This window comes from Brachyistius frenatus, unplaced genomic scaffold (assembly GCF_029030835.1).
Source record: "Brachyistius frenatus isolate BFR_SWC_R1_liver_20210118 unplaced genomic scaffold, ASM2903083v1 Contig_59, whole genome shotgun sequence".
Lineage (NCBI taxonomy): Eukaryota > Metazoa > Chordata > Actinopteri > Embiotocidae > Brachyistius > Brachyistius frenatus.
In genome coordinates, this window is record NW_027210658.1 from 2,446,047 (window position 1) to 2,470,089 (window position 24,043).

The 24,043-nt window shown below is 47.6% G+C and overlaps 3 protein-coding genes across 6 annotated transcripts; all 3 read left to right on the plus strand.

Moving 5' to 3' along the window:
• The first annotated feature begins 131 nt into the window (after positions 1-131).
• On the plus strand, positions 132-12,774 carry ddhd1b (DDHD domain containing 1b). Of its 4 annotated transcripts, none has more exons than XR_011311211.1 (14): positions 135-1,116; positions 1,565-1,741; positions 2,502-2,630; positions 2,975-3,122; positions 3,201-3,310; positions 3,956-4,062; positions 4,911-5,167; positions 5,684-5,759; positions 6,004-6,153; positions 6,260-6,324; positions 6,398-6,573; positions 9,640-9,897; positions 10,485-10,810; positions 11,132-12,774. XR_011311211.1 is itself a non-coding variant. In XM_069705869.1 (13 exons), the coding sequence occupies exons 1-13, from the start codon at positions 408-410 to the stop codon at positions 10,667-10,669; spliced, it is 2,547 nt and encodes an 848-aa protein (XP_069561970.1). In that variant the 5' UTR covers positions 135-407; the 3' UTR covers positions 10,670-12,774. The 4 variants fall into 4 exon arrangements, 2 of the variants coding, with proteins under 2 accessions (XP_069561971.1, XP_069561970.1); XR_011311212.1 differs by having other exon boundaries at positions 12,560-12,774; XM_069705869.1 differs by having other exon boundaries at positions 10,485-12,774.
• Positions 12,775-13,525: 751 nt separating this feature from the next.
• Positions 13,526-22,627, plus strand: stxbp6l (syntaxin binding protein 6 (amisyn), like). Its single transcript, XM_069705889.1, has 7 exons — positions 13,526-13,704; positions 15,358-15,525; positions 18,490-18,620; positions 18,742-19,051; positions 19,127-19,225; positions 21,496-21,653; positions 21,750-22,627. Exons 2-7 carry the CDS (start codon positions 15,372-15,374, stop codon positions 21,771-21,773), a joined length of 876 nt encoding a protein of 291 aa, XP_069561990.1. The 5' UTR covers positions 13,526-13,704; positions 15,358-15,371; the 3' UTR covers positions 21,774-22,627.
• On the plus strand, positions 19,819-21,366 carry LOC138625156 (uncharacterized protein PF3D7_1120000-like). Its single transcript, XM_069705895.1, has 2 exons — positions 19,819-19,893; positions 19,938-21,366. Exons 1-2 carry the CDS (start codon positions 19,819-19,821, stop codon positions 20,364-20,366), a joined length of 504 nt encoding a protein of 167 aa, XP_069561996.1. The 3' UTR covers positions 20,367-21,366.
• Positions 22,628-24,043: the final 1,416 nt, after the last annotated feature.

The window sequence follows — 24,043 nt, forward strand, 5'->3', positions numbered from 1 at the left end:
TCAGTTCATATGATTCTGTTTTACAGACCATCATTCCTTAATATTGGACGTTTAAATTGAGCTCATTATCGTTCATGCATCCAGACTTTATTTTGAAAGTGTAAACCGGAAGTTCAGTGTGTCCTCTCTAACTTGGCATCATGGGGACACCGTCCTGGCCCGTTCTTTAATTATTCCAGCAGTTATCTGGGCAGCGGGATGTAACGGGAGAGCCTACTTTCGGCGGCGCGCGCGGTTTATGTCGTTGGTGCAGCTGTGATGTTTGAGATGCCGTTGGTTGGTTGGATCAGCGGGGCGGACAGATGTTAGCAGCTGGCCAGAGAGACGCCGTTAGTGTGGAGTGCGAGTGACGGGGGAGCGCGGTGATTTGTTTCGGTGCACCGGGGCGGATCATCTGCGGCCGCACCATGAGCAGCATGAAGGACGCGGCGACCATCCGCCAGCAGAGCTCGGAGAACAATTCGGTGAGCAGCAGCGAGTGGGACATGGCCAATGATGTGTTTGTGTCCGGATACGACGACAATCCGCTGGGAGAGAGCGGAGCCGGGGACCGGACCCCGGACCGACACCTGCCGCTGCTGTCCCAGGAGGGCATGATGCTGGGCCTGCCCGTGGAGGACTACTCCGGCTCCGCGTATCTGGACATCGACCAAGACTACACCGAGAGCGACGGCAACGTCACGACGAAGAAGCGCATCCGGTCCAACAGCTCCAGGCACCGCGGGGAGATCGTCACGGAGCTGGGACCGGAGGAGGTCCGCTGGTTCTATAAAGAGGACAAGCGGACCTGGAAGCCGTTCGTCGGACACGACTCTTTAAAAATCGAGGTTGTCTACCGGAGAGTGTGCGAGCAGAGCCCCGGCAAAGTCACGGCCGAGGCCGACGGGAAAGAGTTAGTCCGGTCCGGCGAGATCCCGCCGGAGAGCGAGGCCGGGGACGGTGGAGGGGTCCGGGCGGAGCCGGCGGTGCAGCCCGGCGGAGGGCAGCGGCGCTCGGTGTCAGAGGAGATGAAGGAGCGGGGAAACAGGAGCATCAGCGTGGAGGCAGTGTGTGTCCGAGGGGGGCTGTACGAAGTGGACATCCGGGAGAAGGAGTGCTACCCGGTCTACTGGAACCGTGAGCATGTCCCCGTTTCTGTCCCTCATGGTCGAGCTGCTTTATTGGGTGGTGCTGCCTGTACGTTCCCATCAGCACCACCCTGATGCTGCCACCTGCCACCACCCCCACTGTCTGTGAAGTACCTGCACCACCTCCTTTGTCTGTAAAGTACCTGACCCCACCTACTTTATCTGTAAAGTATGTGACCCCACCCCCTCTGTCTGTAAAGTACTTGACTCCACCCCCTCTGTCTGTAAAGTACCTGACCCCACCCCCTCTGCAAAGTACCTGACCCCACCTACTTTGTCTGTAAAATATGTGACCCCACCCCTTCTGTCTGTAAATCACCTGTCCCCACCCCCTCTGCAAAGTACCTGACCCAACCCCCTCTGTCTGTAAAGTACCTGACTCCATCCCCTCTGTCTGTAAAGCACCTGACTCCACCCCCTCCATGTGGTGTCCTCAGAACAAGACCGGATCCCCGTGATGAGGGGACAGTGGTTCACTGATGGGACGTGGCTCCCCCTGGAGGAGGATGAGAGTGACCTCATTGAGCTGGAGCACTTGGCTCGTTTCCGGGGGCAACAGATGAAGGACACTTACGAGATGGAGGCGGTGACCACCACGGTGGACAGCAAGGATGGTAAGGGACGGAGGACACAGGTGAAGACGCATGTATGTGTGTCAGACAAAGAAGATGAGGGTTTGTGTGTGTGACAGACAGAGAAGAGGAAGGTGTGTGTGAGTGTGTGTGACAGACAGAGAAGATGAAGGTGTGTGTGTGACAGACAGAGAAGATGAAGGTGTGTGTGTGTGTGTGTGTGTGTGTGTGTGTGTGTGTGTGTGTGTGTGTGTGTGTGTGTGTGTGTGTGTGTGTGTGTGTCAGACAGAGAAGATGAAGCTGTGTCTGAGTGTGTGTGTGTGTGACAGACAGAGAAGAGGAATATGTGTGTGTGTGTGTGTGTGTGTGTGTGTGTGTGTGTGTGTGTGTGTGTGTGTGTGTGTGTGTGTGTGTGTGTGTGTGTGTGTGTGTGAGTGCTCAGAAACACGTAACCGTATGCACAAGCACATGTGTGGTGGGAAGAACCACCTGTTCAGAACACGTACACAAAACAGGGCAGTGATGTTATCTACAGGGAGTTCACCTGAGAGGTGAGCACACACACACACACACACACACACACACACACACACACACACACACACACACACACACACACACACACACACACACACACACACACACACCGTCTCTCCTGAGAATGATGACTTAACTGTACTGGATGAAGTCTGTCAGCAGCTCTTAATCACAGTCTCTGTCTGTGTCTCTGTCTCTTTGTCTCTCTGTCTGTCTCTCGCTTTGTCTCTGTCTCTGTCTGTATCTGTCTGTCTCTGTTTCTCAGCCATCCACAGTCTGAAGCTGAGCAGGAGTCATGTGGACTGGCACAGTGTGGATGAAGTGTATCTGTACAGCGACGCCACCACGTCCAAGATCGCTCGGACCGTCACTCAGAAACTGGGTTTCTCCAAAGGTCCGATTCTACAGAACCATCCTTAAATCCACTGAAGCATGTTAGAGACGTCCAGCGTGTGACATCCACATATTGTTAATGTTTGTGTCCCTGTACGTTTGTTCCTGTAAGTTTGTCCGTGTCCATGTCCATGATGTCCACTATGTCCACGATGTCCATGTTTGTGTACATCTGTTTGTTCATGCACGTGTCCGTGTCCGTCTCCATGTCCCTGTCCATGTCTTCGAGGTGTCTCAGAGAACAAACCTTCCTCGCTGCTGTCAAAAAAAGCTTTAATCTGTCCAGCAGGGATTGTCCGTCCCTCTGCTGTGGAAGATGTTTCATGCTCTGTGTCTTGTCCTCAGCCTCCAGCAGTGGGACGCGTCTCCATCGGGGGTACGTGGAGGAGGCGGCGCCAGAGGACACCCCTCCTGAGACCACGCACATTGTGTTCGTGGTGCACGGCATCGGGCAGAAGATGGACCAGGGTCGGATCATCAGGAACACCAGCATGTGAGTCACTGAGCCAGCAGAGTGGACGAAAGACGTGAGACACGCTGATGATGTAACTGTTGTGTCTCTGCTGGACAGGATGAGAGACGCTGCCAGGAAGATGGAGGAGAAGCACTTCTCTGACCGCACCACTGAGCATGTGGAGTTCCTCCCTGTGGAGTGGAGATCCAAGCTGTGCCTGGACGGAGGTATGCTGTACACTGACCCACTCCACCTGTAGACCGCCATCACAGCTGGGACACATGGTAACCATGGTTACATGTGGGAGAGGTCAGAGGGTCAGCAGAAACCTCTGAACATCTGACCTCCTCTGTGTTCGGTACCTGGTCCTGGATCTCTATCCCTGAGAGACAGGCCCCGGTTTAATGTCCACCGCCTTCAACATGCAGAGTGTTGAGTGGAGCAGTGTGTCCTACTGATCCCTGTCCAGCATGGACCTGTGTGTGTCCGTCTGGTCCCCGTCCAACATGGACCTGTGTGTGTCCTTCTGGTCCCTGTCCAACATGGACCTGGGTGTGTCCTTCTGGTCCCCGTCCAACATGGACCTGGGTGTGTCCTACTGGTCCCTGTCCAACATGGACCTCTGTGTGTCCTTCAGGTCCCCATCCAACATGGACTTGTGTGTGTCCTTCTGGTCCCCGTCCAACATGGACCTGTGTGTGTTCTTCTGGTCTCCTTCCAACATGGACCTGTGTGTGTCCTTCTGGTTCCCGTCCAACATGGACCTGTGTGTGTGCTACTGTGTGTGTTCTACTGTGTGTGAGGGTGTTGCAGGTCAGAGTCCCTGGTCCTGGTCCTGCAGGGTCTCTGACAGATCCATGTCCTCCCTGCAGACACGGTGGACTCCATCACTCCAGACAAAGTCCGAGGTCTCCGAGACATGCTGAACAGCAGCGCCATGGACATTATGTACTACACCAGTCCTCTGTACCGGGACGAGGTGAGTCAGACCGGCGGCGTAGCACAGCCTCACTCAGAACCATATCTTGATCAGAACCACATCTGTTTCAGAACCACATCTGTTTCAGATGCACATCTTTTTCAGAACCACATCTGTTTCAGTGTTTCAGATCCACATCTGTTTCAGATCCACATCTGTTTTAGAACCACATCTGTTTCAGAACCACATCTGTTTCAATCTGTTTCAGATCCACATCTGTTTCAATCCGTTTCAGATCCACATCTGTTTCAGATTCACATCTTTTTCAGAACCACATTTGTTTCAATATTTCAGATCCGCATCTGTTTCAGATCCACATCTGTTTCAATCTGTTTCAGACCGACATCTGTTTCAGAACCACATCTGTTTCAGATCCACATCTAAAACTATATTTCAAAACTATAAATATTTTTGTCTTTTGGATATTTAAACCAAAACCAAAGCAAATAACTCACATGTGTGTCTGTATTGTGTGTATCTCTCTGTGTTGTGTATTATGTGTTGTGTATATCTCTGTACTGTGTGTATTATTATACATTGTGTTGTGTGTGTACATCATATATTGTGTTATAATGTGTGTGTATATTATATATATTGTGTATTGTATGTATATCATATATTGTGTTATGTATTGTGTGTATATCATATATTGTGTTGTAATGTGTGTGTATATTATATATATTGTGTTGTGTATTGTATGTATATCATATATTGTGTTATGTATTGTGTGTATATCATGTATTGTGTGTGTGTATATCATATATTGTGTTGTGTGTGTGTGTGTGTGTGTGTATATCATATATTGTATTGTGTGTATATCATATTCTGTGTTGTGTTGTGTTGTGTAGATCACGCGGGGCCTGACTCTGGAGCTGAACCGTCTCTACTCGCTGTTCTGCTCAAGGAATCCAGATTTTGAGACGAGTGGGAAGGTGTCCATTGTATCTCACTCTCTGGGCTGCGTCATCACCTTCGACATCATGACCGGCTGGGACCCGGTCCGCTTCCATCATCAGGAGGCGCCGGACCCAGAGGAGACAAAGTCCCGCTGGCCCAGTGATGAGGAGCGCCACCTTCAGGAGCAGCTGAGACTAACACACCTCAGGTACTGATCAAATGGTTGACACAGTGTGTGTCTGTGTGTATCTGTGTGTGTCGGTGTATATCTGTGTGTGTCGGTGTATATCTGTGTGTGTCTGTGTATCTGTATATATCTGTGTGTATCTGTGTGTGTCGGTGTGTATCGGTGTGTGTCGGTGTATATCTGTGTGTGTGTGTCTGTGTTTGTCTGTGTGTATCTGTGTGTGTCTGTGTATCTGTATATATCTGTGTGTGTCGGTGTGTATCAGTGTGTGTCGGTGTATCTGTGTGTCTGTGTTTCTGTGTTTGTCTGTGTGTATCTGTGTGTGTCTGTGTGTTTCTGTGTTCGTCTGTGTGTTTCTGTGTGTGTGTCTGTGTATCGGTGTGTATCTGTTTGTGTCTGTGTGTATCGGTGTGTGTGTGTCTGTGTGTGTCAGTGTGTATCAGTGTGTATCAGTGTGTGTTTGTGTGTGTCTGTGTGTATCTGTGTGTTTCTGTGTGTGTGCTCTGTAAGAGTTAACGTGTCCATTCTCCTGTCCAGGCTCAGAGACCTGGAGGACCAGTTCCAGGGTCTGCAGACCTCGTCCTGTGTTGCGGTGCCGGCCCTGAAGTTCAAGGTAAAGTTCAGCATGTGTGACATGATGGTTGTGTGGTTCCTCACACCTCAGTATGATGTCACAGCATATAGAAGGACCACCCACTTTAGTCTGGGTTTGTTGCTGATCAGGAACAGCATTGTAGGAACAGCTGTGCAGGGACAGCTGATCAGGAACAGCCCTGTAGGAACAACTTATCAGGAACAGCTGATCAGGAACAGCTGTGCTCTGACAGGGACTGAGTCTGCTGCTGTCTGTGCTGCAGGTAGAGAACTTCTTCTGCATGGGTTCACCACTAGCCGTGTTTTTGGCGCTGCGTGGGATCCGACCCGGAAACAACAGTGTGCAGGACCACATCCTCCCCACGTCCATCTGCAGACGCCTCTTCAATATCTTTCACCCCACAGACCCTGTGGTGAGCTCCACCTGACAGCCAGGGATGATTCTTTAACACACTGCTGTGTCTCACATGTCTGAAACACATCTGTGTTTGTGTGTGTGTTTGTGTGTGTCTGTTTCAGGCCTACAGACTGGAGCCTCTCATCTTAAAGCACTACAGTAACGTGGCCCCTGTTCAGATCCACTGGTAAGTCCTTGATTGTTAGTGAGAGCGAATCAGAGCAGGGGCCTCTGTGATGACATGTGAATGTGACATTCAGGTACAACACCAGCAGTCCGACTCCGTATGATCACATCCGACCCACCCTGATCAACCCAAAGGAGACCGCCTCCGTCTCCGACTCGGAGAGCATCCCCAGCCCCTGCACTTCCCCCCCCCAGGCCCGACGGCACTACGGAGAGTCCATCACCAGCCTGGGCAAGGCCAGCATCATGGGTGAGTGGGGGGTGGGAGGTGGGGCGTTTATTTATAAGGAATACAAAACCACCAGCAGTAAAAGTCAAGCAAATGCCTGTCAGTCTGATCTGAGCAGAAAGACTGCTGCAGCTTATAATGCAGCAGGGTCAGCAGTGGGCGGAGCTCCAGGTCTTAGCTTATCAATACAAGCACAAGCTCAGAAAATGCCCTGATCAGACATCTGATAACACTGTACTGTTACCATGATGACCAAATATGTCCTCTTCATTCATCTCCCACTGCAGGAGAAGTCTCTGAAAAATAAATAAAGTTAAAACAGATGATTCCAGGGAGAGTAGAACTATGGTGACCTGAGGCGGTGCTGTTCCTCTGGTTCAGAGCTGACACTCAGAAACAGGTCCGGACCAGGAAGTACTGAGAGCTGATCAGTTTCCAGTTCACTGAGGGGCACCTGTCTCACTGGGTGGGACCTGTCTCACTGAGGTCTCACTGAGGGGAACCAGAGGCAGCACTTACAGGAGAAACACAATGGACCCAGAATGGACCCCTGAGGGACGCCACAGGTCCAACGGCCCGAGAGACAGAGAGACAGTGTGATGGATGGATGGATGGATGCATCATATACAGGGCAAAGCAATAAAAATGACAATAAAAAATAGAGGTAGTAAAAATATTAGTTTTTAAAATGCACATTCTATACAATAAAAATTGAATAATATTAAATAAACTAAACTAAACAGTGCAATGAATTAAAACAAAACAAACAGCAGTACAATGGTGTTATTGTTGTGTGATGGATTTGGCGAGGGGTGAGTTATTGTACAGTCTGATAGTGGTGGGCAGGAATGATCTCCTGTGTCAGGAATGATCTCCTGTATCTGGAATGATCTCCTGTATCTGTCCTTGTGACAGAGGAGCTGGAGGAGTCTATTGGAGAATGTGCTCCGCTGTCCCTGCAGCAGGTGGTGGAGAGGGTGGTCAGGATTATCCAATATGGATAATAGTTTCCTCAGTGTCCTCCTCTCCACCACCTTTTCCAGGCTGTCCAGTTTGCAGCCAATCATGGAGCCGGCCTTCTTAACCAGTTTGTTAAGTCTGTTGGTGTTGCCGGCTCCAATGCTGCTCCCCCCTTTACCTCTCCCCCCCAGCAGACTACAGTGACGTACAGTTCACTGGCCACAACAGACTGGTAGAACATCTGGCTGGTAGAACATCTGGCTGCACACATTGAAGCATCGAAGTTTCCTCAAGAAAAAGAGTCGACTCATCCCCGCCTTGTAGACAGCGTTGATGTTGGTCTTCCAGTTCAGTCTGTTGTCGATGGAGACACCAGGAACTTGTACTCCTCAACCATGTCCACCTCCTCTCCCAGAACTCTCAGCGGTTGTGGAGCCGTCGTCTTCCTCCTGAAGTCTTGGTCTTGGCCACGTTCAGAAGCAGCTGAAGTCCTCCACTACTGCCCTGTACTCATCCTCCCGTCCATCCCTTATACACCCAACCACTACAGAGTCATCAGAGAACTTCTGCAGATGTCTTGACTCCGAGTTGTACTGGAAGTCAGTGGTGTATAAGGTGAACAGGAAGGGAGACAGAACAGTTCCCTGTGGAGCTCCAGTACCACTGACCACCGTATCAGACAACACTGCCCAGTCGGACAAACTGTAGCCTGCCTGTCAGGTAGTCAGTGATCCAGGAGACGGTGGACGTGTCCACCCCCACCACCTGCAGCTTCTCACTCAGCAGCAGTGGTTGGATGGTGTTAAATGCACTGGAGAAATCAAAGAAAGTGATTCTCACAGAGTCACCGGTTCCATCCAGGTGAGACTGAGCTCGTTGCAGCAGGTAGATGATGGCATCGTCCACTCCCACATGAGGCTGATACGCAAATTGCAGAGGGTCCAGTGAAGATTTCAAGAGCGGCCTGAGGTGTGCCAAGACCAGCCTCTTCAGCACCTTCATCACATGACATGTGAGGGCAACCGGTCGGTAGTCTTTAAGGCTGGATGGAGTTCGGTACAGGAACCAGGCACGACATCTTCCACAGCACCAGGACTTCCACCAGCTTCAGGCTCAGGTTGCAGGACCTCAGACAGTTGGATGCCGTCAGGTCCTCAGGACCCCGGGGCCGATGCCGTCAGGTCTTTAGGACCGATGCCGATGCCGTCAGTTCCTGCAGCCTTGCACTGGTGGAGTCTCTCCAGCTGTCACAGAGGGGGAGGGGGGGTGGTTAAGGCGTCAGTGGTGGAAGAGCCCTTTGATGTTGAGGGCTCTGTGTCAATGCAGCTCACTAGGGGGGACAGAAGAGGGGAGGGGAGAGGCATCGGAGGTGTTTTTTGTTTGGGAGGTGTGGTGTGTGGAGGAGACAGATGAGGGCTGTGAACTAAACCTCTTGAAGAAACAGTTTAGCTGATTGTTCCTCTCCAGGTTCCCCCTGGTTGTCTCCCTCCAACCTTAAAGCCAGTTTTCTCCTTTATCCCAGTCCACACCTCCCTCATGTTATTCTGCTGGAGTTTGGCCTCCAGCTTCCTCCTGTAGGAGTCCTTGACCTCTCTCAGCTTCTCCTTCAGGTCGCACTGAACTCTCCTGAGCTCCTCCCTGTCCCCAGACCTGAAGGTTGCTTTCTTCTTATTAAGAAGAACTTTCAGGTCACTGGTGATCCACGGCTTGTTGTGGGGGAAGCAGTGTCCAGTCTGGGATGGTACGGTGGAGTGTTCACAGAATTTGATGTATCAAATCAGAACAGGACGAATCAGACAGACCAGGTTTAAACCAGTTTTAACCAGCAGGGGACAAAGACACACTGCAGCTCAGGACGACTGGACAGAGACACTGTGGACACTTCTATTCATGGACAGGTCCTCTCTGTGCTGCTGGAAGGTGTCCAGGAACCTGACATGATGACGGGCGCTGTGATTGGACGCTGTGATTTATTGGACACTGTGATTGGACGCTGAGATTGGTCTGTGATAATAAACCTGACTTGAACTGACTTAAAAGAATTCAGTTGGACGTTATGATAATATACATCTTCTGTGATAACAGGTGTCTTTGTCCCTCCATTTGTGGTGTCCCTTTGTCCCTCAGGTGCTGCGAGTATTGGAAAAGGAATCGGAGGAATCCTCTTTTCCCGCTTTTCCCGGTCCAGTGGTCAGGTGGGCGGAGTGGAGGAGGAGCCGTTGGACTCTGAGGGCGGAGCCTCTGAAGTGGAAAACGTGGCAGCAGGAGAGGACGGACGGCCGGAGGCAGAGAGCGAAGACAAGGACAAACGACTCGAAGAGGGGAGGACGGAGGTAGAGCCTGCTATGTCCCAGTCCACCTCAGCCGTCATGGACAGCAGCTCGTGTAAGTGCTGCGAGACACGCAGAGAAATGTCCCTGCAGCTAGACGTCATGGCAACGAGCCAATCACAGCACTGCATTTATTGTGTCATAACACTGTCCTGTCCCTGTGTCCCCCGACAGATCTGATCTGTCCCAGTGTCCCCTTACAGATCTGATCTGTCCTGTACCAATGTCCCCCTTCAGATCTGTCCTTTCCCCCTACGGATCTGATCTGTCCTGTCCCAGTGTCCCCTTACAGATCTGATCTGTCCTGTACCAATGTCCCCCTTCAGATCTGTCCTTTCCCCCTACGGATCTGATCTGTCCTGTCTCAGTGTCCCCCTACAGATCTGATCTGTCCTGTCCTGTCCCCCTGCAGACTTATCCTGTCCCTGTGTCCTCCAACAGATCTGTCTGGCCCCAGTATCCCCCTACAGATCTCCTGTCCCTGTGTCCCCCTACAGATCTTTCCTGTCCCTGTGTCCCCCTACAGATCTTTCCTGTCACAGAGATGTAATTGGACAGTGAACCAGTGACTGTTATTGGACCCGTCTTGTGTCCCCCTACAGATATGTCCAGTCGTTGACCGTGTTCTTGTGTCTGTCCCAGGTGAGCTGGAGAGACGTATTGACTTCGAGCTGCGAGAGGGGCTAGTGGAGAGCCGTTACTGGTCAGCGGTGACGTCCCACACGGCGTACTGGTGCTCATATGACGTGGCTCTGTTCCTGCTCACCTTCATGTACCGTCCTCAGGAGACGGCCGAGCCTGCAGAGGACAACCCGGACAGCTCGTAACGTCAGAGAGAGGACGGAGCCAGTCTGCTCTCTCCTGCCCCGCCCCTAAACCCTCCCCCCCCTCCCCTGGAGGATGAGCCAGCTGACCTCACCCTCCTCTCATTGGTCCAAATACTTCTCGGTTCACACAGCTTCTGAAAGGTGAAATATAAATAACACAAGATGAAATGAACATTTTATAATGAGAGCTATCGGACGACTGATTCTTATTTACATTATGTTTCCATGATGATTGATCAACTTCACTTTATCAGTTTTTTTTAAATATTTCAGGTTATTTGATATGAATGATGATCACACTTGATGCTGCTTGTATTATTTCTTATTAATTGTTGATTTGATTGGAAGAAGGGGTGAAAACTAAAGCAGTGGACCATCAGTGGACCTACATGTCCTTCACTGCAGCCATCTTGTTGCAGAAGTGTGAGACAGCTGTCTCTGTGTCTCCGTGTCTCTGTCCAGACTGATGTAGAGACGGATGAGAAGCTCCTCCTCCATCAACATCTCAGAGAGCCGATCAGTTCCAGCTGGCAGACACTCAGAGACTGAACATCTTCCTGGAGCTTCACATGTCACAGACTGGCATGTTTCAGATGTTTACAGGGATGATCAGTGACAGTCCAACACGCGTGTAAAACTGGAAGCAGATAGAAATGATGATGACACTTCATGATGACATCATCACACATCTGTACCAACACTCACTGGGCAGCTCTGTCTGTCTGTGACACAGCAGGACAACAACATCCTCTACCAGTGACGCCATATTAAACTGTCCTCTGTCCCGAGACGCCTGCTGAGTCAGCGCCTCCCTTGGACCGGAGCCCACAGACAGAACCGAGACCCGGTCCGCTTCTTCTTCTTCACTGTCAAACACTGAACTCTCACTCACAAAGCATGATGCGGAGATATGTGTGTATGTGTGTGTGCGTGCGTGCGTGCGTGGGACCTGAGCATGCAGAGCTGCTGCTTCTACACGTGATGATGAAAGACAAACCTGCCATAAATTAATTGGTATGTTTACACTGGTTATTTTGTTGTTTTGTTTTGTTTTGTACCTCTCTAGGTGTGTGTACCTTTCAGATGTGTCTACCTCTCAGATGTGTGTACATCTGATGTGTGTACCTCTGATGTTTGTACCTCTCCAGGTGTGTGTACCTCTCCAGGTGTGTGTCTGTTGGAGGTCAGTTGAACCCCATCAGGTTCTCAGTGGCTCCTGCTGTGTGTCTTGATTTAAAACCAACTTCCTGTATTTAAATCAGTATGTTTATGTTCTACAACCTTCATCATCATCTTCTTTAAATATGTAAACAGTGGATCACTCAGTGTAGAAACATGATTCATCACAGCAGGAGGGGGCAGAGTCACTGAGACTCACTGCTGGGGTTCGGTTGGAGGGACCTCCCCTCTGCTCCGCCCCCAACAGCTCCACACCTCCACCTGTGTTCCTTCATCATGAATGAAGCACCTGTCCATCACCTGTGCCATAGAAGTGCACGAGGCCACTCTGTACGGTTGTTCAGGAGGTGGGTGTGGCCTCTGCTGCCATGCCCCCTCTCCACATCTCTTCACTGCGCTGGAAATTAAAATGAAAACATTCTGTTCATCAATATTCTTTTTTTTTTTTTCTCTATTCAGCACCACAGAGATGTGATTGGACAGTGAACCAGTGACTGTTATTGGACTGTGAATCTGTGACTGATTGGACAGACACTGAACCAGTGACTGTGATTGGACAGACATTGAACCAGTGACTGTGATTGGACTGTAAATCGTTGACTGTGCTTGGACAGACAGTGAACCAGCAACTGTGATTGGACAGTGAACCAGTGACTGATTGGACAGACAGGATGATGTTTACATTTTATAGTGTATTTTTCCACTCCTCAGACGTCTCTGATCAGCTGACCGACAGGTTGTTTGGCTCGTCTATAGTTCAGTGAAGGACGTGAGGTGAGAAATGTCTTCACTCCAGGACGCTGTCTTTCTGTGGTCATGCTCTCCTGCTCCTGCTCCTCTTCCTCTTCCTGCTCCTCCTCCTCGCCTGATGTAATTCTTTACCTCCATAGATCTTTGATTTTTAAATAAAGGTGCCTCCACCTCCCTCTGTTCTCCCTCAGTCACTCTGTACACATTTATTTCACGTCAGTCATTCAAAGAATGATCTGTGCTGTGATCCTCTCGTGAAACACTGGTTCAGTGTTTACATCACAGTGAGTGTCTCCTACCGTCATACATTGACTCATCACACCTGACGGGTACAGGAGCTGGAACGGGATGTACTGACTGATGCACCGCCCCACATACTGTTGAGCTGTGTCGGGCTACATCTCCCTCTGCTGGTTGTGGCTCCAGTGTGCACCCACTGAGACTGCAGTTCATAAATAATGAAAACTAGAATCTTTGCTTGCAGCCTTTTGATTCAGTGGATCATATAAAAATGAAGATGATCATTGAGGTGTCTGTGAACCAGACCATTGGCGTGTGTCATGATGAAGCTGACATGCATGTCTGGAGGTTCAGGCTCTGGTCACTGAGTTCATGGTGCTGTGGTGAGAGACTGTGTCCAGCAGGGGAAGAAAGAGGCGGAGTGGGTTCACCTGTGTGAGTGAGGGAGGAGAGGGTTGAAGTCTGTCTCTGGGAGGGCGGGGGGGGGGGGCTACAGATATTGAGTTGTTCAGAGGGACTGGTGTTATAAATCTGAGTGATGGATGTTGTGATGTCTTCATTGATAAAGTGTTGCGAGCTGCACACAGAGCTGTGTGTGTCTGTGACAGCTGCTGACTGTTCTCTCTGAGACCACGTGTCTCACCTCTTCAAATGGGACGGACTGGTGCTGATGTGTCCCTTCACGTTGGGGGAGGGAAAGGGGTGTTTATAAATCCCTGGCAGGACACGGGGACGTATCTAACCAGTTTAACAGGCTACTAATTCACAGGTTTACTAACAGCAGGCTCAGAGTCCAGCAGAGTCCAGCAGAGTCCAACAGAGTCCAACAGAATCCAGCGTGTGGGAGGAGAGCAGGACGAGGACAGGTAGGTTCTACTTTGGACAAGAATGAGGATGGTTTATGAACAGATGAATACAACCAGGTTCATTTTAATGAGTGATGAAATGAAAAAAGTTGAACAGCAGCTGAAAATGTTAAATATTCCATCAAAGAGGAAACAGCTGAAAGAAAGTAGAGTAGATTTACTGCTGATTCTACTGGAGATGTCTATGGACATGTTTCTTTAAAGATGAACATGTGTCTTTAAAGATGAACATGCTTATTTAAAGATGGACATGTGTCTTTAAAAATGGACATGTGTCTTCACAGATGGACATGCTTCTTTAAACATGTGTCTTTAAAGATTGACATGTGTCTTTACAGATGGACATGTGTCTTTAAAGATGGACATGTGTATTCACAGATGGACATGTGTCTTCACAGATGGACATGTGTCTTTAAAGATGGACATGTTTCTTTAAAGATGGACATTCAGTTTAGTTTTGTCCTGAAACACATGATGCAGTAAAGTAATTCTTTAAAAATGGACATGTGTCTTTAAAGATGGACATGTGTCTTCACAGATGGATATGTGTCTTCATAGATGGACATGTTTCTTTAAAGATGGACATGTGTCTTCACAGATGGACATGTGTCTTTAAAGATGGACATGTTTCTTTAAAGATGGACATGTTTCTTTAAAGATGGACATTCAGTTTAGTTTTGTCCTGAAACACATGATGCAGTAAAGTAATTCTTTAAAAATGGATATGTGTCTTTAAAGATGGACATGTGTCTTTATAGATGGATGTGTATTTAAAGATGGACATGTTTCTTTAAAGATGGACATGTGTCTTCACAGATGGACATGTGTCTTTAAAGATGGACATGTTTCTTTAAAGATGGACATTCAGATTAGTTTTGTCCTGAAACACATGATGCAGTAAAGTAATTCTTTAAAAATGGACATGTGTCTTTAAAGATGGACATGTTTCTTTAAAGATGGACATGTGTCTTCACAGATGGACATGTGTCTTTAATGATGGACATGTTTCTTTAAAGATGGACATTCAGATTAGTTTTGTCCTGAAACACATGATGCAGTAAAGTAATTCAGGGACTGAGAGTCCGACACTCAGAAGCCCAGGTCAGGTCCAACAGCACCACCATGTTTTTATTGTTTTTATTTAGATTTAATTAGTGCTGAATTAGCACTTATTTTGATCTGTTTCATGGATTTAATTGTTTTAATGTTCAGTCAGTGAAACAGTCAAGTTCATGTCCTGATGTCCTCATGTCTTCATGTCTTCATTTGTTCATGTGATCATGTCCTCATGTGTTCATGTGTTCATGTCCTCATGTCCTCATTTGTTCACGTGTTCATGTCTTCATGTGTTCATGTGTTCGTCTTCATGTCTTCATGTTCTCATGGCCTAATGTTTTCATGTTCATGTGTTCATATGTTCATGTCTTCATGAACACCATAAAGAGTTGTATGCAAATCACTGTATATAATGCGTATATATAATATAACATATAATGTTAATGAAGTCACCACATGCTGAATATCCTTCATCTTTACAGTCATTCAGTCCTGTTGTTGGTGGACATAAATGACCGGATGTGTCTGTTTGAGTCTTTCACCCGTCTCCACCGTGGGGACATTAGATTGATGATTAAATGTGTCCGTCCCGTGCAGGTCTCCGGACTACAATGAACATTCAGTCCTCCATCAACAAAGAGGTCTTCATCCCTCGTGATGAGCGACTGCTGGTGGCAGTGGAGGTGATGAGGAGGAAGAGGAAGAGGATGTCCTTCCTGCCCGTTGGAGCCAAAGGAGACTACACCACCTTCATCTGTGTCTCAGGTACAAACAGGCCTTCACACCTGCAGACAAACATTTACTGGAGCTTCTGGGTAACATATGAGAGAGACAGGTCCAACCTGAGGACGCATGTCCTCCATTTAAACAGAGCTGTCAGAGGGTGCGGACTAAAAGGAGGCAGAGACTTTAACCAGCACATGACTCATTACATCAAGTCCTGACTTTTCACGGGTAATAATACAACTCTTCAAGCAGGGCTGAATGCACAACCCTGTTTCCAAAATAGTTGTGTTGTGTAAAATGTAAATAAAACAGAATTGGATGATCATGTAAACTCATATTTAATTGAAAATAGATCAAAGACAACATATCAAATGTTGAAGCAGAAATTGTATTGTTTTCTGAAAAATATGTGCTTCTTTTGAATTTGATGGCAGCAACACGTCTCTAAAAAGTTGTGACAGGGTCAACAAAAGACTGGAAAAGTGTAAAGATAAAAAAAAAAACACCTGGTGGAACATCTGACAACTAATTAGGTTACCATGGCAACAGATCAGTAACATGATTGGGTATAAAAAGATAATTTCAGAGAGGCAGAGTTTGTAAGCAGTGAAGATGGGGAGAGGTTCACCACTCTGTGAAAGACTGTGTGAAAATAGTGCAACAATCTAAGAATAATGTTCCTCAACGTCAAACTACAAAGAATTAGTGGATTTCATCGTCTACGGTTGATAATATCGTTAAAAGATTCAGAGAATCTGGAGAAATCTCTGAACGCAAGGGACAAGGCTGGAAACCAATATTGGATGGTGGTGATCTTCGGGCCCTCAGGCAGCACTGCATTAAAAACAGACACAATTCTGGAGTGGAAATCACTGCATGGGCTCAGGAACATTTCTGAAAACCATCGTCTGTGAACACAGTTCATCGCTGCGTCCACAAATGCAGGTTAAAACTCTACAAAGAAGAAACCAGATAGAAACATGATCCAGAAACACCACCACCTTCTCTGGACCCGAGATCATTGAAGATGGACTGAGGTGAAGTGGAAAACTGTCCTGTGGTCTGATGAATCACAATCTGAGATTCTTTTTGGAAATCATGGACGCTGCATCCTCCAGATTAAAGAGGAGAGGGACCATCCAGCTTGTTATGAGGGCTCAGTTCAAAAGCCAGCATCTGTGATGGTACAGGGATGCATTTGTGCACATGGCATAGGTAGCTTGTACATCTGGAAGGAAGCATTAATGCTGAATGATATATTCAGGTTTTGGAGCAACATATGCTGCCATCCAGACAACGTCTCTTTCAGGGGAGGTCTTGTTTATTTCAGCAGAACAACATCCAACCACATTCTGAACGTATTCCAGCAGCATGGCTCCGTAGTAGAATAGTCCGCTGATAAACTGGCCTCCTGCAGTCCAGACCTGTCAATCATTGAAAACATCTGGAGCATCATGACATGAAAAATACAACAAAGGAGACCCTGAACTGTTGAGCAGCTGAAATCCTTTATCAATGGGACCACATTTCACTTTCAAAACTCCAGAAAGTTCCCAAACATTTACAGTGTTGTTAAAAGAAGAGGTGATGCAGCACAGTGGTAAACATGACCCTGCCCCAGCTTTACAGAAATGTGTTGCAGCCATCAAATTCAAAATGAGCAGATTTTTTTTTATAAAACAACAACGTTTCTCCGTTTCAACATTTGATATGTTGTCTTTGGTCTATTTTCATTTAAAAATGAGTTTACATGATTTGCAAATCATCACATTCAGTTTTTATTTACATTTTACACAGCGTCCCTACTTGATAGGAAACGGGGTTCTACATATGCTACAAGAATCATAGTCAAATACAGTCGACACAAATTCTTTCAACAGTGATCCAAACAGGCGTCAGTTGTTGTTTCCTCTGAAACATCACTTACTGAAGAATACTCAGACATCAGTGGTCAAAACTGTTCTGACATTTAATGTCTTACTTATAGTTCTTATAGTTCCTATAGTTCCTACTGTTCTTATAGTTGCTACAGTTCTTATAGTTCCTTTTGTTCTTATAGTTCCCATAGTTCCTATAGTTCTTATAGTTACTATAGTTCATATAGTTCTTACAGTTCCTATAGTTCCTATTGTTCTTATAGTTTTTAGAGTTCCTATAGTTCCTATAGTTCTTTTCGTTTTTTATAGTTGCTGTAGTTCTTATAGTTCCTATTGTTCTTATACAATTCCACTTAACTCCACCTTAACTGCACCTTAAGCTCAGGAACTAGCCAGATGATCCTGTTGTCAGAGCTGTTGAAGGCACTGAGTAACAAGTGGTGTTTAATCAGAAACCACAGTCAAAAATAAAAGCATTTATTTGGCGCCCGACAGCCAGGTAATGTTTCAAATTAAAAGCCTGCCAGCGTTTCTTACTCAGTAAATCTATATAGAAAGTTTAGAGGCTCAGTCGGAACTTCTGCTCCCATTTTTTAACAGCAGCAGATGAGGAAGAACCATGTTTGTTCCATATGAACCATCCGTCGGTACATCCGCAGCTACACTCCAACCTGTTGGTTCGGTTTCTCAGCCTCGCTCTTGCTGACTCAGCATGTGTGTTGTGCCGGTTATTGTCTCTGAGAACACACACATTGTTAACAGAGCATGAGTGCAGCCATTGTTCAGGAGGACACAGGAGCAGAGCTGCAGGGGGACACGCAGATAATGTGACGTCATCTCGTCCATCAGAACCACAAACACAGTGGTTAGTAGTGGATCCAACAGAACCGCTGCTCTCCTGCATCCTCGGTCCAGAGAACAAACTGTTCCTGTAGCAGATGTGTCTCATGTTTATGAACAATTTGTGTAAAACTGCAGCAACACAAAGTAAATAATAGATAAATAATCACGGTCATAATCATAAATAACAGAGATAAAAGCTGCAGTGATTTCATTTTAACTCTGTTAAAGGTTTCTGATTCAGTCTTTAACTACTGTTGATGTGAAAGTTCATGTGTTCACCCAGTGACCAACACCAGACCACATCAGCTCCTCATCACCAAGGTGAAGCAGTTTGCTGGCTCCACCTCCTTCACCAGGAGGTCCCAATGGATGGTGGAGCAGCTCCGACAGGTGAACGGTATCAACCCCAACAAGGTGAGCAGCGTTCGGACGGTCTGTTATACTAGCAGGGTTCTGTTCCTCCCTCTGTGTTCCTCCCTCTGTGTTCCTCCCTCTGTGTTCCTCACTCTGTGTTCCTCCCTTTGTTCTCCTCCAGGACAGCCCTGAGTTTGACCTGGTGTTCGACAGCTCTGCGGACCAGTGGGTGGCCCGCTCCTCTGCAGAGAAGTGCATCTTAGTCCAGATCCTGTACCACGCCTGCCACACCTACTGGGAGGGGAGAGCAGGCGTCCTGGGGAAGCCGGGGAAGCGGAGCAGGTCGGAGCGACAGGGGAGAGCCGGTCAGCAGGAGGTGGAGGCTGGGCCCAGCAACCCCTCGCTGTCCAGAACCCTGCAGGCCCGACGCAAGAGCGTGGTTCCTCCCAGACAGACGGAGTTCATCAACTGCCAGTCCAAACTGACCGGAGGTGGTGTCACACGTCTCGGAGCTGTCGGAGGCTGTGGACAGCAGGCGGCTCACACGTGTCCTGTCTGTGTTTCAGATGCCTGCACCATGAACCTGGTCCTCTACCGCTGCAGAGCCTTCCTCACCCGCATGAAGAACCGCATGCTGGAACACCAACGGAGGCCTCCTGGTCCAGGTGAGGCAGGGCCAGGGGTCAGACAGGTGTCCTGGTTGGTACTGGTGTTATAATGGAAGGTACTGAGAAATGATGATGCCATGATGATGTCATCAGACTGCTCTGAGCTCAGACACTGTGTGATAAACTGAGGTGTGATTAAAACATAGTGTCGGTTGCATTATGGAAAATGTAGTCTCCACACTGACGTTTCATGCTGCTTCATGTGGGCCATTGTGACCTGCTCCCTCTAAAACCTTACAGAGCTGACTCATCAGTTAGAGATGTGTTAGTGGACAACATAGCTGCAGTAGAAACCTCGAGTCTGAATGCACTCATCACTATGAGGGGAAACACAGGTCATGTGATCTGCTTGCAGTTCGGCTCTTATTCCATTGGTTTACACAGTGACACAACATGTTGACTTCCTGTTGGTCACTGCACCGGGTCGGTCTGACCGAGCCGTCCCTGCTGGGAGACGTGAGGCAGACCAATCAGAAACCTGATGTTCAGACATGAGGTGGACCAATCAGAGCCCTGATGTTCAGACGTGAAGCAGACCAATCAGAGCTCTGATGTTCAGATGGTGTCGGTCTGACTCTGTATCACCTCTCATGAATCATGTTTTAAATCTGGTGAAACTGGAGCTGTTGGAGGTGAAGCTGGAGGTGTTGGAGGTGAAGCTGGAGGTGTTGGAGGTGAAGCTAGAGGTGTTGGTGGGGTGTTGGTGGAGGTGAAATTAGAGGTGAAGCTGGAGGTGAAGTCAGAGGTGAAGCTGGAGGTGAAGCTGGAGGTTTTGTTGGAGGTGAAGCTGGAGGTGAAGCTGGAGGTGAAGTTGGAGATGTTGGTGGAGGTTAAGCTGGAGGTGAAGCTGGAGGTGAAGTTGGAGATGTTGGTGGAGGTTAAGTTGGAGGTGAAGTTGGCGGTGTTGGTGGAGGTATTGGTGGAGGTGAATCTGGAGGTGAAGCTGGAGGTGAAGCTGGAGGTGTTGGTGGTCTCTGGACGGAGACAACCCTCCGTGAACAGCACATACAGGATGATGTCACACTCCTTTTATTTTTCCTATCTTCGCTCTGTTTGCTACGAAGCTGACCGACCCACTGTGACCCTGACAGGTTTTAATCAGCAGGTGACCAACTCTGAAAACATCAGAGCCGAGTGAGGTCCAGGTTTCCTCCCTCCCTGCCCCTCCCCCGTGTTCCCCGCTCTGCTTGTCCATTGTCCTGCTGGTGCTGCACCTCTGTGCAGCAGCAGAAAGGCCTCTCTGTGATGGCGGTCAGATGACAGCACACTTTGTTCATTTGGGGAGGTCCATACAATAGGCGGTCTTTGGGAGCAGCTGACGGAGGACGTGTAATGAGGGAGACGTGTCAGGCTGCTGCAAGACACCACTTATAAACACTCTGCTTCAACTCAGCTGACCTCCGAGAGGACCTGTCAGAGGTCACAGCAGGGGAACACCTTTAATGTCAGCAGCATGCTAGAGACCTGTTTGAATGAAAGCTGCAGCAGGAATCAGGAGCTGTCGTCCCTCCGCTGCTCTTCAGTTTGGGGATCTAACAGTTTGAGTTGAAAACTTGAAGAGATCTGAGGCACTCAAGAGGGTGATTCATTAAAAAGCCTTTAATCAGTCATTTCTATTCAATCAGAGTAAAAACTCATGCCAAAGCGTTTCAGCCTCTCAGGCCTTCATCAGGGGAGCTACACATCAGTGTATATATATTACGTGTTGGTCAGTGGTCACATGACCAGTGTGGACCAATGAACTGCCACCGAGTACACGGGAGCAGGTAAAGACTCATGATAGGAAACATGATGTCCGGAATAGAAACCAAATACAGATATTAATCAAAAATCTTAAAATCTCTTCATCGTTTTAAATACATTTAAACATTAAATGGAAAGTAATATTTAAAATGATCCAAAGAGAAACAAAACACAAAGGCTCAGTGACAAAATAGGAGACAAATCCAGTTCTCCATTCAAACATATTCTGTAGTTTTTAATGTGTAGATCCAAAATGATATAGATTGTCTCCTGAGTGGATGTGATGTCTCCCTGTGAATATGGACTGTATCCTGAGGGGAGGTGATGTCTCCTTGTGAATACGGACTGTCTCCTGAGGGGACGTGATGTCTCCCTGTGAATACGGACTGTCTCCTGAGGGGACGTGATGTCTCCTCTGGTGCCTCCCACAGGACAGAGGAGTAAGCTGGATCTTTACTCCCGTCGGTCTGCTGAGTGTCCAAATGAATTTTGTTGACATGCTTCGTGTGTTTGTGTGTTAACAGGTCAGACTGGGCACCGAGTCACAGGAAGAACTCTGGGTAATGTAGTCCATAGGGTGAACGTGGCTCTGGGGGAGCGCGGAGAGCGGCTGACTCGTGCTGAGGACAAAACGGTGGAGCTGATGCACAAAGCCCAGCAGTTCGCTGACACGGCTCATAAGGTAATAAACACACTGTAATAAACACACTGTAATCATCACTGTACATCATATCTGCACTGCTTCTTATTACTCACTCTTATACTGGATGTTTTCCAGCTGTCCCTGAAGTATTCAAAGTAGAGTCATCTGGACGAAGACGTCTCCAGGAGTCCTGTGACGTGGACACTAACAGCAGCTCCTCCTCTCACTAACACCCCGTCCCTGTCCTTTCATGTTTCACTTCCTGTAAGAGACTCTGAGGACACTGAGGACGTCTGCACCAGTTCAGGTTGAAGAGTTTTCTGTGGTCACAGAAATGTGCTGCTCTTTACAGGAAGCTGGTTAACGTGTGGTTTTCAATAATATCTTTTAAACAGGCCTGACATTTATTTTGAAGGTCCTGCAGAGCTTCCTGTGACAGTCACTGAAGCGTTTTACTGTGAAAAGACAGCAGAGTACAGATATGAGGGAGGAGAGGACGCTGTGTATAGTGTGCTAACTGTTTCATTTCATATCAGTCTGCAGTGTGTGTGTGTGTGTGTGTGTCTGTGTGTGTACAGTTTACTGTTATCTCTGTTGTCCTCTGGGTTCATATGTGTGTCTTGTTTCCATTGTGTTATGTCTTCTGTTCTGTGTATGTCTCCGTGTTGTCTTGGAGAGCTGAGTGGAGCTGCAGCAGGTGCAGCAGGTGCTGCAGGTGCAGCAGGTTCAGCAGGTGCAGCAGAGATAGTGCTACATGCCTGTCTGTGTTCATCAGTGTGGGACTTCTAAAGGTTGAAATGCTGACTTCAGTTCAAGTTCTTCATGTTTGCATCGTGTCTGTCAGCAACTTGGTAGAAGACTTTGATATATTACATAAATGAAGGAATAAATGAACCAAACTGCTGTGTAACATTTCGTTCACTGCTTGCTGCCAGTTTGTTGTAAAGTTGTAATGTGCTGCTGACCGTGTTCCCTTCTGCTCTTTGACTGATTAAATAAAAGGATGCTGATCAGTGTGTCTCTTCCTCTCATCCAGGAGATCAGCTGTTCACTGTGTGACCACTAGATGGTGGTCTAACATCAGATACGCTGTGGTGTATCTGAATCAAACCCTTCAGGTCCACTGTCCTCTGTGATGGACATCACTTATAGCCATGAATGTTGGACAGGGGGTCAGACTGGGGCAGCTGCTTATTGGATAAATGTGAGGTCATATTCGGTTCAAAGCTGATGTTTATAAAAATTCAAACAGGAAGTAGGACATGGAGGACATGTCACTGTTCCTGGTAACTGTCCTCTAAGGACAAAGATTATAAAGGTCTGAGTGAATTAGTTCATAAGGACAAAGCATCATGACGTCCAGTCTCTTCTCTGGTTCTCTTTCCTCTGGAGACCGTTTAAGGAGTGTCTCGTGGGCGGGGCTCCAAAATATAATTTATTCATTCACTGAAAGTCTGGATAAATACGACGGCATTGATAGTGTTACTGTGACACCTTAAAATAATACAAGACTCTCGAAGAGCAAAGGAAGCAGAGCAACAACATACCGAGAGGGGACAAAATGACTCGTTATAATAAATCGTCTGAAGGAATTATTTGACATGAATCACAAAGAAAAATGACCAAAAGAAAACACGTCTTCAACTAGGAAGCAAAGAGAACTGAAAGCCTGTACGATGAACGGCAGCTGAAGAGAGCAGCCTCATCACTTTTCATTTCATTCTTGTTTCTTCTCCCACTGTGCGGAATAAAGGTTAAATAACAAATAATAACAGTATTAGTCCTAAATATTAACCTGGGAAAACCTTTTGTCTTTTGATAATTAAAAACTTCTATCAGTCAAATACATGTAGGAGTTAGTAAGCTGTTACAACACTGTCAGAAAGCCAGCTGTGCACAGTAGAGCATGAACAGTAATTAGGTCTCAATCCAAAAAGTTCCATGTCCCATGAATACCGACATGTTTGGTCCAAACGATGATCAAATCCGACAAACACCACCAGGACCCAACACAAACTCCACCCACAACGTTTGACTGACAGCTGGTGTGTTGCCGTGCTTAGTGATGTATGACGGATTTCTCGCTGCTCTTTGTGACAGCTTGAGAACATTCAGAGTTTCATACTGACGTAGGAGCTGCAGTTATTCATCAGCAGGAGTTACGGAGGTTCAGGAAAGACATGTGGGTGGAGAGATACTGTGGTTCAGGACAGACACGTTGATGGAGAGATACTGAGGTTCAGGACAGACATGTTGATGGAGAGTTACTGAGATTCAGGACAGACATGTTGGTGGAGTTACTGAGGTTCAGGACAGACATGTTGGTGGAGATACTGAGTTTCAAGACCGAAATGTTGGTGGATAGATACTGAGGTTCAGGATAGACATGTTGGTGGAGTTACTGAGGTTCAGGACAGACATGTTGGTGG

Excerpts from the sequence above, each read along its gene's own strand:
- ddhd1b (XM_069705869.1), top strand. The coding sequence starts at position 408 with ATGAGCAGCATGAAGGACGCGGCGACCATCCGCCAGCAGAGCTCGGAG. Across the intron at positions 2,631-2,974 it reads GAAACTGGGTTTCTCCAAAG|CCTCCAGCAGTGGGACGCGT; the intron begins GTCCGATTCTAC and ends TCTTGTCCTCAG. Across the intron at positions 5,760-6,003 it reads TGCCGGCCCTGAAGTTCAAG|GTAGAGAACTTCTTCTGCAT; the intron begins GTAAAGTTCAGC and ends TCTGTGCTGCAG.
- stxbp6l (XM_069705889.1), top strand. The coding sequence starts at position 15,372 with ATGAACATTCAGTCCTCCATCAACAAAGAGGTCTTCATCCCTCGTGAT. Across the intron at positions 15,526-18,489 it reads CACCTTCATCTGTGTCTCAG|TGACCAACACCAGACCACAT; the intron begins GTACAAACAGGC and ends GTGTTCACCCAG. Across the intron at positions 18,621-18,741 it reads ACGGTATCAACCCCAACAAG|GACAGCCCTGAGTTTGACCT; the intron begins GTGAGCAGCGTT and ends GTTCTCCTCCAG.
- LOC138625156 (XM_069705895.1), top strand. The coding sequence starts at position 19,819 with ATGAATCATGTTTTAAATCTGGTGAAACTGGAGCTGTTGGAGGTGAAG. Across the intron at positions 19,894-19,937 it reads TGTTGGAGGTGAAGCTGGAG|GTGAAATTAGAGGTGAAGCT; the intron begins GTGTTGGAGGTG and ends GTGTTGGTGGAG.